The following is a 17825-nucleotide window of genomic DNA, read 5'->3' as shown; positions in this document are numbered from 1 at the left end:
AAACCTGCCCCCAGTGAGGTTCCACCTCCTAATGGTTCTATAACCTTCCCAAACAGCCCTACCATCTGGGGACCAAGTGTTCGAACACATGAGCCTATGGGGCACATTTCATATTCAAACTACCACAGGCAGGAAGTAGACGTCTTACCTTTCCCTAATTGTTGGGAAACCCTGCTGTTAGGGTTGTAGTTCTCCATGTCCGGATAGCACTAAGGGGCTCGGTGCCAAATGGAAGGACTCCCCTTTTCAGCAGGGGGCCTCCTGCTCTCTTCCTGACTTACCTGGAAAGTGCCACCAAGCACGGATGCCTGACCTTATTTGGAACATGACCTTTGGCATAGTTACCTGGAGTAAAAACTACCCCCAGGTTTTTTCTATATGATAATCAGGCATTGCCTGATAGTCGGATGATAGGAGCCCACTACCACATGTAAATAAAGCATACTATGAGCACCTATCAGCTGAGGCTTTGGCTACTGCCTCCACACTATAATTTCTCTAGTTCTCCCACTGAATAAATGGAGCTGTTTCACTGAGTCTGGAGCTGTATCACTGCTGTTTCACTGTGCTGTGGGACCAGCCTCCCCGGAAGGGCTTTCTTCTGTCAGTGCTCACTGGCTGTCCTGACTCCGTTTGCTGCTTCTGCTCCCCCTGCCCTCGTGGACCAATGGCCAACAACCCGCAAAGAGAGGGAGAGACCCCCACACCTAATGTCACCATAAATACTTAGAACCATGTGGGGTTTTCTACCTGAACCTCTGCAATCAAAGCATGACAATGCAGTATAACATGACAATATAATAAAGGGGAAAGTAGAAAGATTGTGTGTTGAGAGAGTAATGTTTTCTGTGGGCCAATGGCTCACACCAACAAACATATGTTCTCCTAAGCACATGACATTGTTTCTAAGAAATCAATAAATACTGCAAATGAGATACAAAATTGGTATCATTATGCCATGAGGCTTCTAACGAATGTGTTCTTTTCCTAAATTGTGGAAATGGCATAAAGGAGACTAGAAGGGCAAGGCCTGATGATCTTACTTTTGAGCCACATAAATTATTTTTGCTGATTTTTTATCCCAATTTTATTTGACTTGCAAAACAGTTTCATCTTGATTTTCATTGTGAACATTATACTCAACAATTTAGTGTTATATAAAAGAACACTGTTCAGTCTTTAAATATAGTTTACAAAGCAAAATATTTTTGACATTTGGGTATATATATATTTTATTATTTTAATTTTATGCATACGTGTGCATTGCCTGCATGTAGGTAGGTGCACCTGTGTTGTTCCCTCAGAGGTCAGAAGAGGGCGTAAGATTCCCTGGAACTGGAGTTACAGATGGTTGTTAGCTGCCATGTGGGTGCTGGGAATCGAACCCAGGACCTCTGCAAGAGTAGCCAGTGCTCTTAACTGCTGAGCCATCTCTCCAGCCCAGATGTAGTCATATTTTAAAGGTGGTTAAAGTAACTAATCACAGTATACTTTTTAAACAGGAGAGTTTATCATAAATGACCATAAAATAATTGAGGGACACCATTGAACTTATTTATTTTTAAGTGGAACAAAGACCAAAATCCCACTAACAGATATGCAGTTAATTTCCCTGGCTGGGAGGCTGGGGAGAATGGATAAAAATGGCCTTGGCCCAACTGGAGCTGGAAGCTATCCATATTGATGACATTAGACAAAAGTCATAAATGTTATGATATGTGTGATGAGGATGTTGAATTGGAGGCAAGATGAGGAACAGAGGGCTGCCACTGCAACACCATTTTGATAACTGCTTGGAAGATGTCATCTCTGTGATGGAAGGTGAGCAGGAAATTATCAGAATTGGTCATTTCTACAGAATCAAGCTGTGTCTTAGGGAATAGCCAATTTCTAATATGGAAAGTGTTGGTTGGTTGCTTATAAGCTTCCCTTCAGAGACTCATGCAAATTCGGTGGTTAGTAAGGGGCTGCCACCATTCCTTAAAGATGACTCATGCAGTGGAGTCCAGGAAGTGCTGGAATTCCAGTTCAGGTGACTGTCAATCACTTCTTACCTGACTTCAGAGCCTCAATCCCCACCTGCACCGTGGGTGCAAAATCCCTTCTGTCCTCTATGAGATGAGTGTGAAAGGAGCAGATAAAGCGCCAAGCAGGCAGATTGTCTCAGAAGGGATAGATAATGTCAGTCTGGTGCTTGAGACCTGAAAGGCATACTGAGCCTTCTGATCTCCCCCGAACTGAAGCAGTGCACAGGGAGGCCACTAGGTGGCGCCAGTGATGCTCAGGCAATCCTATAGAACCCAGGATGGGAGTTGTTCTGGACTCAGTTCAGGGGTTGTGTGTGTGTGTGTACTTATCACAATGTTATACTTGTCAATGCAAAATCACAACTCTCACCTCAAAGGGGATAAGAATTAGTTTATTCTGGAGCCAAATATGAGTGACCATGACCCTCGAACACAGATTCAGATTACTCCAAATTCCATGTTCCAGCATGAAAACAGTTTCATGAAGTTTTTATAGTAACAGAACAAAGAAAAGTAATAAATCAAGACACTTTTTCAAATACATTGGTGGAAACATTAAGTAGGCAGATACAGCAAAAGGGAAATCTAGCTACAGGCCTCAGATGCTATCTGATGGCACTCAGCCATTTGGTGGTGGAAGCTGGTGGTCTGCTAAATTTAACATTCCAAAAAGTTTCTATGTTAGTCATGGAATGTTAATTCTGAAACAAAGGTGGGCAAGGAGTGGCTATTTAGAGGGCTAGAGATGGTCCAAGATAAATAGTAATTAGACTCTGGACCTGCAACATTTCAAACTCTGTAATCACTGACATTATAATCAGTTGATTAGTGGGTTCAGTTTGAAGATGCAGGTTTTTTGGAACTTTCATTCACATACTTGAGCTCAAACCTTAATTAGATATTGTTTACATGATTTTAAAATGTAGTGTGGCTTCCCACAATCTCTCAGTCAGAGAAAGCTTCTTTTTTGGAATTCCACTTACTCTTTCTACTCTAACAACATTAAAAGTGTATTAATGCAACTCTAGGTTAGATACAAAGACAAAGCTGGTTGGAGGTATGTGATGGTTAATCTTGATTTTCAGCCTGACAGGATTAGAATCACCTAGGACATCCACTTCTGACTATGTCTCCTTTCCAGAGAGGAAGGAAGACGTGCCCTGAACAAGGGCTGCGCCTTCTGTGGGCTGGGGTCCTGGACTGAATCCATAAGGGAAAAGGGAGAAAAAGCCCCAGCCTTTAACTCTCTCTGTTGCTGGACTGTGGGCATAGTATAACCAGCTGCCTCTCGATTCTTCTGTCACAGCTAGTTAACTGCGCTCTCTGTCCTGCCTTCCCCACCATGATGGCCTGCACCCTCAAAACTGTGACTGCTCCCCAACAAACCTTTCCTTAAGTTGCTTCCTTAAAAATTTTTTTACTTGTGTGTGTGTGTCCATGTGCCTGTGTCTAGGTCAGAGGACAACTTGTGGGAATCACTTCTGTCCTTCTGCTGTACGTGTTCGGTGACTTGAACTCAGATCGTCAGCCTGGGTGGCAAGGACCCTTACCCACTGAGCCATCTGGCCAGCCCTTACGTTGTTTCTTATCAGGAATTCGTCACGCTAACAAGAAAAGTAACTAATGCAGGGTGCTTCTCCATGGTATGTTGGGGGTCCCTCAGCACAGCGGGGGTGTGGGGGGGGCAGAAAATAAAGGAAACAAAATGAAAGACAAAAATCAAAGAATTTAATCTCTGAGTGCTTCTGGCTGGCGGGCTTTGTCAGCTAGGCTCTTTTTCAGGACAGCATCCGAGGTCTGCTGCCCTCTAGTGTTTTCATGCAGAAGTTTCAAGCCACCAGAGACCTGCAATTCTCTGGCACCACAGCGGCAGTGCAAACTCCCTGGGGCCATTCCAGTGCCTTTTCAGAGTCCCTTCAAGCCTCAATTCTTCTGTAAAACTACTCTGCTCTCTCTGAGCTGGGGATCAGTTCAGGACCCTTGATCATGCTGACCATCTGCTCTAGCATCTCTCTCTCTTTTTTTTTAAAAGGTTTGCCCACGAAAATAGTGGGCTACACCAGCTCTTAAAATTAGTAAGCTGTTTTTAGGAATGTATAGATATTGCCACGTCCATGTATTCTGTTGGTGGTAATTAACATGTTGGGTATGCCTCTTTAAAATTTAAGAAAATAATTCACAAATTGTAGATGGAGAGAAAAATCTGTCTTTAAAAATATTTTTTATAGCCGGACGTGGTGGAGCATGCCTTTAATCCCAGCACTTGGGAGGCAGACGCAGGCGGATCTCCGTGAGATCAAGGCCAGCCTGGTCTACATAGTGAGTTCCAGGACGGCTGGGGCTACAAGGAGACCCTGTCTCAAAAGGACAAAAAATATATATATTTTTTTATTTTTAAATTTTATGTGTATGAGTGTATTGCCCGCATGTATGTAAGTGCACCCATGTCATGCAGTGCTCATAGAGGTCAGAAGAGGGCATCAGATCTCCTGGAACTGGAGCTATGGATGGTCGTTAACTGTCATGTGGGTGCTGGGAACCGAATCCTGACCCTCTGCAAGAGCAGCCAATGCTCTTAACTTCTGAGCCATCTCTCTAGCCCTGAAAAATCTGCCTTTTAACAGTTTCTCATCTTTTCTTTGCCCTATTATTTATTTACACTCACTTCTTTTTGTGATGGGATCAAACCCAGGGCCTTGTATTTGCTAGGCAACTATTCTACCACTGAGCTGCACTCCCAGCCCTATGAGTAACTTTTTGAAGACTTTATTTTATACTTTAATTATGTGTATATGTTTGTGTCTGTGTGTATGTTCTTGTGAATGTCTACAAAGATCCCCTGAAACTGGAGTTACAGGCACTCATGACCTACCTGATGTGGGTGCTGGAAACAGAACTTGGGTCCCCTGCAAGAGAAGCAAGAACTCTTAACCACCGAGCCACCGCTCCAGCTCCACAAGTCACTATTTATTTATTTATTTATTTATTTATTTATTTATTTATTTATTTAGACAGGGTTTCACTATGTAGCTCTGATTGGCCTGGCCTCACTGTATAGATCAGGCTGACCTGAAACTCACAAAGATTCACCTGCCTCTGCACCTTGTGCCTGATCCCATTCTCCCACGGCTAGGATTAAAGGTGTGCACCACTAGGCCTGGCATGAGTCACTTGTTACTTTGGTTCTGTGGGCAGCAGATGGTTTTGAGCTCAGCTCTCTGGTTCTTGGACTGAGGCTGAGGGACTGTAACACAAATATGAAGCAGTTCACCCAGGGATTTCCACTGGTGCAGGACACTTGCATACTCCCTGTATTCTTTTAGTTCAGGAATGAGAGGTGTGTTTTTATTTAAAACTAGATATATTACTATGAATTTCTGACCAGATGAGGAAGGGGGAGAGGGACTTCCTGCATCCTGGGCCTTGTAGGGTTACATTGGTGCATTGCATTAGGGAAAGTTTCCTCTGGTAAATTTTCACATGGAAGCACATTTCACTCCATTCTCTAAGGACTCCTGTTAGCTGAGTGTTTAATGTGTCCCATTGAGAATGGCAGTTTTCAGCACTTGGGCTGGGTGTTGTCCATGGTCTGGAGTCCTTAAGTGGTGTGGTACTTACTGAAGGGCTTGATCCCAGGTGGGGAACCAGGGATTCACTGCTGGGATGGTGGATTTTCAGAGGATAGCATTTCCTGGCTTCCCTGCCACATGGTCTGGTCCAAGGCATTCTGATAATGGCTGTGTAGCTGCTACTGCTGACAGAAGGCCCTGAATCTGGTGCTGATGTCCGAGGTTCCTACTTCTTGTCAACCGGGACTTCCAACTGTGCCATGGAGTCCTCAGATTGAATTAGGTCCATTTTTTCCTCATGCTGATGGACATTTCTTGGTTAAGGTCCCTTGAATCAGTCAGTCATCTTTATCCTGCAGGAGGCTGTTCACTGTTGGCTCCATGCTCAGGAGGGCTGCATACATTTGCAACAAAGCTCTGCACAAATTTTTTTTTCAGATGAGAGGATGCTCTTTGTTTCTGTTACTTAGAAAAATAATAACAGGGCTGATTTGATCTAGTTCAGTGAGAGTTTTAAAGATAAAACAAACTTTTCTTTAGCTTCAAAACTCACTTGTGTGGTTAGTTACATTCCTCTTCTTTGTGACAGAATACCTGATAGAAACAACTGAAGAGAGGAAGGGTTTAGTTAGGCTCACAGTTCAAGGAGGTACAGTCCATCATGGTGGGGGAGGCGCAGCAGCTGAAGTGGCTCTGGGAGCTGGAGTGTGAGGTGGCTGGGCACATCAAGGCAGTAGTCAGGAACCCTCAGGTCTGTAACACTCAAAGCCTTCCCCCCGTGTCCTATTTCTGTCATTCAGACCTCATCTCAAAATTTCCACAACCTCTTGAAACAGTGTCACAGAGTCCAACACATGCGCCTGTGAAGGACATTTTACACTTAAACCATAATAGTAAATCAACGTTACTTAGAACCTGTAGCAGAAAAGCACTCCAAAGTACAGTTGCTGTGGGGTGGACATTGAGGAGAGAGGGTTTGAGGGGTTACCAAGAGCCGTGCTGGAGCCCGAGTAGCTTCTGGCAGGAGCAGCATGGAAAATGTGAGGTGACTGGTTGATGTTGTGGTTCAGATCAGATGTCCCCCAAAGGCTTGGCTATGGTGGCATTACTGAAAGTAGAGGGCACTGTAGGAGGTGGGGCCCAGTTGGAGGACATAGGTCACAGAGACATGGACCTGAGGAGTATGTGGGTCTCTCTTCCGGCCTCTCAGTCTTCTCTTTGCTTCTTGTCCACCATGAGGTAAACCAGTTGGCTCCATCCCATGCTCCCAGCCAATATGTTCTGCCTCACTGTCAAGGGGTGCAAAAGCAAGGGAGCCAAGCTTCAGTAGCCTGAAGCTGCTGGAGAATGAACACAGGCCTCATGAATGCTAGACAAACACTGAGCCAACTGAGCCCCAACTCAGGATGTGTCTCTGAAACTTCTATATTCTAACGGGAAGGAAACCACATTTATTGGTGTGGTATGCACTGTTAGCAAGATATTTCTGACGATTGGTAACCACTGGACCCCCAACTTAAATTATTTTGACTTAATCAAAAGACTTATCTGTGTAGTTTAGACCTTTCTTCTATTATGAGCACGCATGGCTTTGATGAAGTATATATGTATTTATAATTTTATCTCTGTTTTTGGTAATTGGAAATAATTTTTGATGAGTGAAGACTCTGTTGATAATACTTGGCTTAGAAAAGAGAAACAGGAAATCTGTGACAGTTTCCTTTCTTGCTCCCATTTTGAGCACAAATCTGCCACCTACTGACTGCATGAGCTTATATGGCTCCTTCTGTATAATGAGGGTCATCGGAGGCACAATACACACTATTGTGAACACCTACAACCTTGCCTTCAGTTTGCAACCATACAAACATTAGCATCTATTTTTCCCTTAAAAAAGATTTCATGAATGTATTCTCTGATATGACATTGACATCATAATTTACATTCATATTGTTTGTGGTGCTGAGATTAACCCAGGGCTTCCTACAAGCCAGGTAAGTGCTCTAGCACTGAGCTACACCCTCAGTCTCATATTCATATTTTATTTTTGAAAGTTGTTTTATTATCTTTTTGTCTTGTTTGTTGAGGCAGAGTCTCATTAAGTAGCCTATCCTAGGTCCTCTATCTTGTACCCTTCTGCCTTCATGGTTCCAATGCTTGGATTATAGATATACAGCATCACACCTGGCCCTCACATTCACATTTTAATATCAGACTTAAAGATACATAAATATAACTGAAGATTTTTCCCACCAAATATGTTTGAACCAACCATTTCCCACCAATACATATTCAATTAAAAATTCTGAGGGTTATGGGGCTAGAGAGATGGCTCAGCAGTTAAGAACACTGACAGTTCTTGCAGAAGACTGGGGTTCGAATCCCAGCACCCACATGGCAGCTAACAGCTGTCCATAACTCCAGTTCCAGGGAATCCGACAGCCTCTTCTGTCTTCCATGGGCATTGCACGACACAGGTGAACTTACATACATGCAGGCAAATACATGCGTACACATAAAATAAAAATAATAAAATATTTTTAAAGAAAATTCTGAGGGCTAGCAAGATGGCTCAACAGATAAGGGTGCTTGCTGCCAAACCTGATGATCCTTGGGACCCACATAGTAGAAGGAGAGAACTGACTCTTGGCCTGTGCATGCACATGCATGTGCGCACACACATAGACACAAATAAATGCAATAAAAATTTATTAATAAATTTTTTTGAGATAGATTCCGTGTTGCCCAGACTGGGCTCCAATTCCTCAAATCAAGTGATCCACCTGCCTCAGCCTCTTGAGTAGCTGGGACTACAGACAATGACACTGTGTCCAGATTTTAGACATATATATATATATTTATTAAAATATTTCAAGTATACAAATTTAAATATTTAAAAATGCAGCAGTAAGTTTTTATTTTAAAATTTATTTGCTATGCACTTTAGCTTAAACCATGAAGCCATAATGACGCTAGCTGGAAAGAGCTATTCTGTTGTGTGGCTCCAGATTAGCCTGCTTTTCCTTTTTTGTCTCTGTGATTTCTTTCTTCCTTCAGGGGTTGGGTGTAAAAGCTTTGGCATCTCTTGGGTTTTCTGATACTCCCTTTGCATGTGTGGTCAGACCCCTCCCCAACTGCCCCCACCTCCAGTGCTCCAGATCCTCCGGGGAAGTTTCCAGCTCTGTGTCTTCCATCTTGATTCCCCAATGGAGTCATTCTCAGGTGTGAGAACACTTTTAGGGCTTCTCTACTTTTTATTGAAGTAGTTTATAGGTCAAGGGAATCTCTAATGAGCTCTGAATGGGGAATATTTTAGAGTGAGGGATTTGATTTGAAGAAGTTCATTGATTTGTTCTTGAATGGACGGACCCCACCTTTTGCCCCGTATCTTACCCAGGTAGCCTCTTTTGCTCACCATACTCACCCTGCTGAGTGCCCTGGAGGGACAGGAGAGTGATAAAGCCTTGAAGTAAACAACCCCAGAGCTTTAGCAAATTGGTCTGGACCACTGGTTAGGCACCTGCAGTGTCTTACTTGCTGTTGTTATTATTATTCATTATTATTATTAGTGTGTGTGTGTGTTTATTTTGAGACTGAGTCTCATGTGCCCCAGGCTGACTTTAAACTCCCTGTACAGCCAAGACTGACCTTGAACTCATCCTCCTGCCCTCACTTCCCAAGTGTTGGAATTATAGGCATGTGCCACTACAGTTGGGTTCAGCACTGCGTTGTTTAATATTCACAGTGACTTTAGGAATTTGGCTTTACTGTCTAGAATTCCCCCAATGAAGAAATAGTAACAGAGGGTCAGTTACTTTGGGTTGCCAACCCCAAAGATGAATAATAATCCTTACGATTTACCAAAATTTGTTGTACACTGAGTGTGTGCACAGGTAAATGCTTAACCTGTGTCATTCCATTCAACCCCCACACTGGTTCTTCAAGCCAGGTTTGAGTACTATTCTCATTTCTTGGAAGAGGACACAGGGAACCATTAAACAACTTGGTCATACAACATAATAGTAAAACAGAGATCCAGGCCTAAAAGTACTGAAGCCTATTGAGCTTTACTAAGCTCCTTGTAAAAATGACATTAAGGGACTGGGAAATTAGTCAGAATATTGTGGCCATATTTTTTAATGTGTTTATCTACATATTTGCATGTGTACACAGGCATGTGTGTGCACGTTTGTGGAGGCCAGAGGTTGATGCTGAGGGTCTTCCTTGATTGCTCTCCACCTTATGCATTGATAAAGGATCTCTGCCTTGTACCTCATCAGTTTGCCTCGTCTAGCTAGCCAGACTGTTCTGAGGATCCTGTCTCCAGCTCCTGAACACTGGGATTACAGATGGGCTATCATGTCTGACCAGGATTTATATGACTGCTGGGGATCTGGACTCCAGTCATCTCACACTTTACCTGCTGAGCCATCTCCCAGCTCCATTCTGGCCATCTTTGTAAGGCCATTTTGCTCAAATTTCATCAGAGTTTTCATTTTTGCTGCAGCGAATATACTTAAATTATATAAGAAACACGTGTGAAGTGCTTTTATCACTTTACTAGAACAACACAACAAGGTATGTTTCAAATCCACTTGATAAGAAATATTATAATAAATAGTACATAAATAAATATAAATTAGCTCACATACTTTCATGAATATAAAATATATCAATAAATATATTTAAATAAGTGGCGAGCCAGTGTTTCCATAAACACTTTGGTACATAAATAGTAGCTTATTCTTGCTCTTCTGTGAGCACATTTTGGGAGGACTTTTTCTCTCCTTAACAATTTGTTCATGAAAAGTTATGAGCAACATATGCATATTAAATATGAAGGTCATGATTAAAGGGGTCGTGCAAAGGCAGCTGTGCCACATACCAGCAGGGCATGAGAGTGGGACAAGAGCTAAAGATTCCTGGAGGAGCGTAGGTCCAACCAGATCAAGGCCCCTCTTCCCAATTCTCAACCCACCTCTTATTAAAGTTTTTTGTTGTTGTTGTTGTTCATGTTTTTATGAAAGTGGCACTAAGGTTGGGAGGGACTTCAGCTTTTTAGGAGGAATTCAGATAGCTCATCACTCTACTGATAGTCACAGTTCGGATACTGAAAGCATGAAGCAGGATACAGAGCTTCATTTTAAGTTTATAAGAATCCAGTTCTTCCAGGGCAGGATTCTGAGGCAGAGTCTCATCATTGAAATTCAGAGCCTAAAAAGTAAATACCAAGCATAATGAATATAGTATTTCACAATTAAAATACACTCATCTGTAAAAATAGATGAATTAGTACATAGCTCAGAGCCTGAGCCTAGTCTCTCATTTTACTCCTATAACCACCCCATGGTCTCCTCCCATGTCCATTGCAGAAACTACGAAAAGAAATGCTCATTTCTAAGCCTCTTCAGTGAGTGCTGAGAACACCCAGAAACTTATCAGAAAACCGTCATCAGGGCTCATGTTTTAAAAAGGTACAATTCTACAAAATAGCATCTGCTTCAATATCTAAATTTTATAGGTCACATTAAGAAACTCAGTTCTTTTTAGAACAGGGGGGTGAGGGATTGTGTTGACCAGAGCTCTATTTATCAGACTTCTCTGTCAGTAGCTGACCTGTCTACTGTAGAAATACTATTCGTAAAAGATAAACCAGCAGCAGATTTCCCATTTTTAACCTTTGATTTGATACCATAGAAAAATCTTAGGTTTGTCTGATGGTTGATACTTTCATTTACTCTTTACAAAATCCTCAGAGACAAGTATGGTGTGTAAAGTCATTCAGTTTTACAAATGGAGGCAAATAGAGGTTAACTGAGTGAGCAGAGTTGTCTATTCCTGGTAGAACTAATCTCACTGCCCAAATCACCTATTCTCTGGTCGTGTAATTGAAATATCCACTCTCATCTCTGTGTGGTAGATCGTTTGACACCTGAGTAAATGTCACTGTCTTTCAAACAAGTAATTTGACAGTGTATACATGAAATTAAAAAATAATTGCTTTTCAGACAATGATTTCTGAGCATATTTTTCATCCCTAGTCACCCATACACTCACCTCTCTTTTGTATGTTCATATTTCTATGTTTTGTGTTAGCATCGAGGGCTGTGATGGCCCAGAAAATCACACAGCAAGTTCCCACGGATGGGTAACATTGTAGATGTCCCCAGATGATGGTGTTATTTACTTTGTTCACATTTTGGGTTCAAACCGGGTCATCACTGGGCACCAGCCCCACTTACTTTCTCTAGTAATATCTGTGGATAAGCATGCTGCCCCTTGCATGGTCAAAAAAAATTTTTTTGATAAAAAAGGGTTTTTCTTGAGTGTATAATATATGCATGTCTATGTGCGGAGAGCACAGGAAAGTGTCTGGTGCCCTGTGTCATATTCCTTGGAAGCAGGGTCTCTCCCTGAGACACTGGCTAGGCTGGAAGCCAGCAAGCTTCAGTGATCCTCCTGTCTCCATCCACCCTCTACCCTTAGCTCTGGGGTTACAGGCCCATGGGTGACCACACCCCTGTTATTTCATGGGTGCTGGGAACCAAATTCAGATCCTCATGGTTGCACAGCAAGTGCTCTTAACCACTGGGCTACCTCTCCAGTTCCCATCTTGGATCCTCATAAGAGAAGATAAGTATCAAAGAACCCTTTTGTAGGGGTTCCCGACTCTGCCTCCTACAGGCTGTGTGTGTGATCTAGGACAAATTGGCTTCACTCTATTAAGCTTCAGTTTCCTTCTTTGTGCAGACCTTATTTGGTTGTCTTGGAGATGGCATAAGAAATGTAATAAAACCATTTGCAAAGATCCTGGGGCCTACCACCAGGTCAACAAGTAGGAGGCTGCCTTTCTTAATGTGGCTGCTTGTATTTGTGCCTACTGTAAAGGGTTGTCTCAGCAGATGTAACCCTCCAGAGCCTTTAACTTGAGTGGGGGAAATTCAGTTCTCTCCAATCAAGGAAGAGCTGATTTTATCACATCCTTATCAAGGACCCTGGCTGGCTGTCTTTAGCATGCAGAAGGTGCTGTCACTGAAGGGATAAGGTCTTACCCGCATCATCTCGTCAATAGCTGCTAGCATGTTCTCATCCAGGATGATCTGCCTTGGATTATCCTTTACAAGCTCTGTATTCATGGCCTTGAACTCCATCTGGTACATCTTCAAGTCCTCATAGATACTGCTAAGGCACGGGGTCTAGGTGACATGATAAAATAGGAAGGAAGCCATTGAGATGGGTAAAAAATACATTCCTCCATTGCGTTGAGGAGAGAGTGCTGTGTCTTACCATCATCAAAGAAGTCTTCCCAGAGCCCAGACAGCTACCAGTCTAGAGGAAAGAATAACCAGGCATCAACACTGTGAATCTATCATAGGGGAAATTTTAAATAACCCTTTAGTTTGCTTACTTACAGTTTTAAAAGAAGTCTCTCTGGAAGCCAGGCAACTCTCATTCTAGAGAAAAAGACATACACCAAGAATGTTAATCCTTAATATAAACCTCTCTGATGTTTCCTCTCTGACTTTTCACTATGGTAAAAATGTAACAGAATTCACCATCATAACCATTTTTTGTGTATATGTGTAGGTGATCCTGTGTGCACAAGTGTGTTTGCATGTGCACATGGAAGCCAGAGGTAGATCTCTGGTGTCTTCTTCAATCACTTCTACACCGTATGTTTTGAGCTAGGGTCCCTCACAAACCCCAAAGCTCATGGATTTTGGTAGACTAGCTGACAGCTGAGCCTCAGGCATCTTCCTGTCTCTGCCTCCCCTAGCACTGAGGTTACGTGTGTGGGTGCTGGGGATTCAAACTCAGGTCCTTATGCTTATGTGACAATTGTTTTACCAACTGAGCTTCATCAAATACTTCTGCTTATTAAATATATTCATATTGTTATGTCATTTTTCCCCAAATCTCACTTCTGATGGATACATGTACATTTATGGAGGCAGTTAAGTTTCCTTGCATAGCTTTTAATTGTATTGCATGCTTCGAAGGGCAAATCCTCTTTATACCTTGACTAGTTCCAGTGGTAAACAGGCCTGTAGTGTGCTGGTCTTGTCTTTTGTGATGTCTTCATGATCAATCTCTTCAGCAGTGCAAGAATAGTGTTTTAGAATTTGTCTGGCCTGTAAAAATCACGAGGAGAAACTGAGATGATACTTTTACTACGATGGCCGACTCCCTGTGAGGCTGGGACCCCAGGGTGCCAGCAAAGCGGGAATTGGCTGTCATTGACCTTCATTCCTCTGACCTGTAGGAAATTCAGACTCTTGATAAGATGAAAAGAAACAGGCCACCTACATTGTCTCTCTACCTTTCCTCTTCCTTTGCTTAAGATGTTTCTCAGCATGATATCCCCCCCCCCCCCCCCGTTATGTGAACATTGCTGTCAATCCAGCAGGCTGTGCTAATCAACATCTATACCACACTGTGACACTTGCCTCTGGTGAATTCTGTTGTTTTTCCTTTCACCAAAGCAGCTGTGCTTTATGAATATCTTTTTAAGATAATTTCTAAAAGGGAACTGTTAAGTCCACAGCTTGATGGCTATAACAAACATGCAAGCCCTAAAAACTAGTTGAGATTTAATTTACAGCACACACAGAGACCTTCTCTTGCCTCCTGGTGTGTTGGTAAGCACTGTTGAACAACAGAATTACACAACTATCATAAGATGTCAACAGCGTTCTGATTAAAGGTTGAGATACTTTTTCCATTCAATTATGGTACTATGGTACTATGGATGTGACAAAGAAGGGACAATGGTTTGCTCTTTTGGATGCCAAGTTCGGCTGTAGAGATAGGCAAATGCCCAAATGACTAAGAGGTGTGTCCAGAGGCAGGAGATGCTGAGAAGAGTGTGAAGGCTCTGGAAGGGGCAGAGAGAGATGCTCAGGACATGCTAGAAGGTTTTCACACCCCTAAGATCGTGGATCACATTATGTGAAATGGTAAAGGGGAATTAGGGTACAAGTGAGCTCCAGTTTGCTAATTACTCACTCATATAGTAGAGAGACCATCTCATATTATCTGGGTGGGTGAAATGTAGCCACAGGGTCCCCAGTGGGGAAGCAAAGCAGAAAGGTCAGCCAGAGTGACATTGCTTGAGGAAGCCTAAAGTCATCCTTGTTGATTTTGTTTTTCATTACTGGGGATCTAACCTGGGGCCTCATACATGCTAGGTAAGCGCCTTACTAGTGACCTACATCCTCAAGCCCTAACTTTGAAGGTAGAAAAAGCTGAAACCCAGGGACGCAGCAGCTTCTAGAAGCTAGAACAGGCTCAGGGGTTAAGAGCACTAGTTACTCTTGCAGAGGACACAGGTTCAGTTCCCAGCACCCACATGGAAGCTAGCAATCATCTGTAACTCCAGTTCCAGGGGATCCACCATCCTCTTCTGACCTCTGTGGGCATTGCATGACACAGGTGCACTTACATACATGTAGGTACTACACTCATACACATAAAATAATGAATAAAATATTAAAAAAGGATTTTCTAAGAAAAAATCCACTATGGCTGGGGAGATGGCTCAGTGGTAGAGCACTTGGCTAGTATGGGCAAGGCCGGCACCCAAACAAGGAAACAAACAAAAACTAAAACAACAATAAAAGAAAATAAAACCCAAACTAGGAATAATAAAAATGAAGACACTATGTGATGACATTAGTAACAGAAAACACAGGCTGTTTCTGGAGGCATCTAGCTTGTCTGGGCAACCACGTTTGAGTAAGCGTGAAGGGCGATGTGGAGATGTGCCCTGTGAAGTTCTTCAGACCTTTAAAGGAAATCTGGGAACTCAGATTCAGCAGCACCAAATTCAAACATCAAAGTAAAATAGAAAACAGTATCAGTCAAACTATAAATCCATGGGCCAGATAGAGCCTGGGTATCGGAAGTGTCTGTCACTTCTGTTTACCATAGCAGCTGTGTGATATTTGGAGCAAATTTGACCAAGTCTTGGTATAAGAAAACATCAAACTGAATTCTGTGACATTTTGACCCTCAGCACTTTATCTGGCAGCAGAGGAGTTAGCTTTTTCACATGGAGCATCTAGTTAACTTGGAGCTCCTACATCTTGTCCACACTGAAACTTTCTTGGGGAACCAAAGCACTTATCTCTGCAGGTGTCATTTGGGGAGCCCCGTTTCTAATTAAGATTTACTGAGTTTGAGTTGGCTTAAACAGTTGGCAGTGCATTATTGAAGATCAGAAGGGAAGGAAATAATTCTTCCAGAAGGCCTTGGGGCATTGAGCTTATTTTGAGATATTCATAAAGCAACAAGCTGGGAAGTCCTTAAGAAAGGCTTAAAAACAAGAAAGAAAGAAAGAAAGAAAGAAAGAAAGAAAGAAAGAAAGAAAGAAAGAAAAAGAAAAAGAAAGAGAGCTCCCTCTCTCCCCTCCTGTGTGTGAATGTGCAGATGCATGTATGCACATACTGTTGGAAATGGAACACTGGTCCTTACTCATAGTTAAGTAAGAACTCTACTACTGAGCTATAACTCTAGTTCCAGTGGATCTTTGAACACAGTAGAGTGTGCTATGGCTTTGCGACAAAAGCATGAGCAAATTTCAGCAGTTCTGAAAAGGAAAATATTTTTGCATTAAAATATAAACCCTAGGAAAAATGAATGAAGCCATAAATAAAACTAGAACACACATTCCATAGAAAATGAAGGCTGTGTAAGACATGTACTGTCCTAGTCCCCCCTGAAATGTGTTGCTCCAACAAGGAACTGTGTCACTGTGTTAGACACTGGCAAGCAGTGGGAGGAAAAGAGCTAATCATCTTCGTTGCTTGTGAAGGCACCTAATGACTGTCTCCTGGATCAGCATGCAGTGGGGAGAAGCAGAGAGCCCCTGACACAGTTCCATCTATGTTGGCAAGCTGGCAGAACACTGTAATTATCCACTTTCCTCTGTGTAGACACAGCCCAAATGGATGTCATAATTTATTGCCACTCTTTATTACCATTCTTTCTCCAGGGAACACAGTTTCTTTGAGATTCTTTAGTTAGTTGGGCCATTTGCAAAGTCTCCCTCTACCAAACTATAACCCCTTAGCAGGGACCAGCATCAGTTGGGAAGAGTCCCTTCAGTAGAGGAGTTTCAAAGCCAGAAGAAGAACGGAGAAACTCACCTTCCCCAGCATGTGGTTGACAGTCCTCAGCAATTTTTGGGAGTGGTTAAAACACTGGGCTGATCTGGACACTGGTGTGGGGAGGTTCCTGGCCAAACTGAGGTGGTTCAACAGGACAAGGGTGACCAAAAGAAGGCCTAGAAGGCAAGTGAGGGTTAAGCTGAGCTTATCAGCCTGGTACAGCCCACCTGTATCGCAAGCCATTCCAGCCATCTTTGCCCATTCATGGTACTGTCCTCTCTACACATACATGCCAACCCCTTCCTCACAGCTGGAGCAAGCAAAGGAAAGCAGCACTGGATGCTAGGGCAGAAGTCAGCTCCCTGGAAAGGCCCAGGATGAGCTAGGATAAGGATGATGGACTCAATGCTCCCCTAGAGAAAACCTCTATATTTTGAATGGGGAGGCTGAGGTCAGGTTCAGACTTAGAACCCTATGTTTTGGTAATAATGACTCCTCAATTTGGAGCTGGCTGGGGTCGATGTTTCCTAACTCTAGCTTCTAGGTCAGGTCTCAGGTTTTCTTTCGCCAAGTGGGCATGATAACGCATGGGCTGTTTTAGAATGGAGAGACCACGCCTGGAGCAGCACAGGGCTAGCGCAAGCCTCCCTCCCATCTTCCCTCGCAGTGCCCCGGGGCTGCTGACAGTCTCCCCTTAGCAGATCCAGGCTTCTGCCTAATCTTCCCTGGGTGTCACCCTGGTCCCGGCCCCAGCGGGCTACTCACGGCGTGAGGGACTCATGCTGGGCCGGTGCTGCTTGGACTCTGGGTGGGCTGCTGGACTCGAGCCGTGGGCGCAGCAGGTGAGGCGGTTGGGATACTGACCCCGGAGGACACATTTTTATAATTGTCTTGAGGCCCGGCAGGACTTTCCCAGGACTATGGCCTCTTGCTTTCTCTCTCTATCTCTCTCTACATCAGCTTCTCAGTGACACGTGCGGTCGGGCCTGCGGGGCTGGCGACGCTTTCGTATTAACTCTCGGAGTGCCCGGCCTCCGTGGGCTCTGGGACCGTCCCGCCTCCTCCCACCGCACTCAAAGCGAAAGCGAAATAGGCTGGCAGGTCTCAGCTCGCAGCTCTGG

The 17825-nt window shown here is 43.4% G+C and overlaps 1 protein-coding gene across 1 annotated transcript; it reads right to left on the bottom strand.

The window, feature by feature from the left end:
- Positions 1 to 10146: 10146 nt before the first annotated feature.
- On the bottom strand, positions 10147 to 17825 carry Il12a (interleukin 12A). Its single transcript, XM_008847274.3, is given in 8 exon segments — positions 10147 to 10810; positions 12649 to 12792; positions 12884 to 12925; positions 13009 to 13050; positions 13615 to 13728; positions 16744 to 16880; positions 17470 to 17549; positions 17551 to 17825. Coding segments are annotated over 8 exon segments (747 nt in total). The 5' UTR covers positions 17583 to 17825; the 3' UTR covers positions 10147 to 10654.

This window comes from Nannospalax galili, unplaced genomic scaffold (assembly GCF_000622305.1).
Source record: "Nannospalax galili isolate Female #2095 unplaced genomic scaffold, S.galili_v1.0 scaffold691, whole genome shotgun sequence".
Taxonomy (NCBI): domain Eukaryota; kingdom Metazoa; phylum Chordata; class Mammalia; order Rodentia; family Spalacidae; genus Nannospalax; species Nannospalax galili.
The sequence above is the reverse complement of the archived record's forward strand: the minus strand, read 5'-3'. Positions and strand labels throughout refer to the sequence as shown.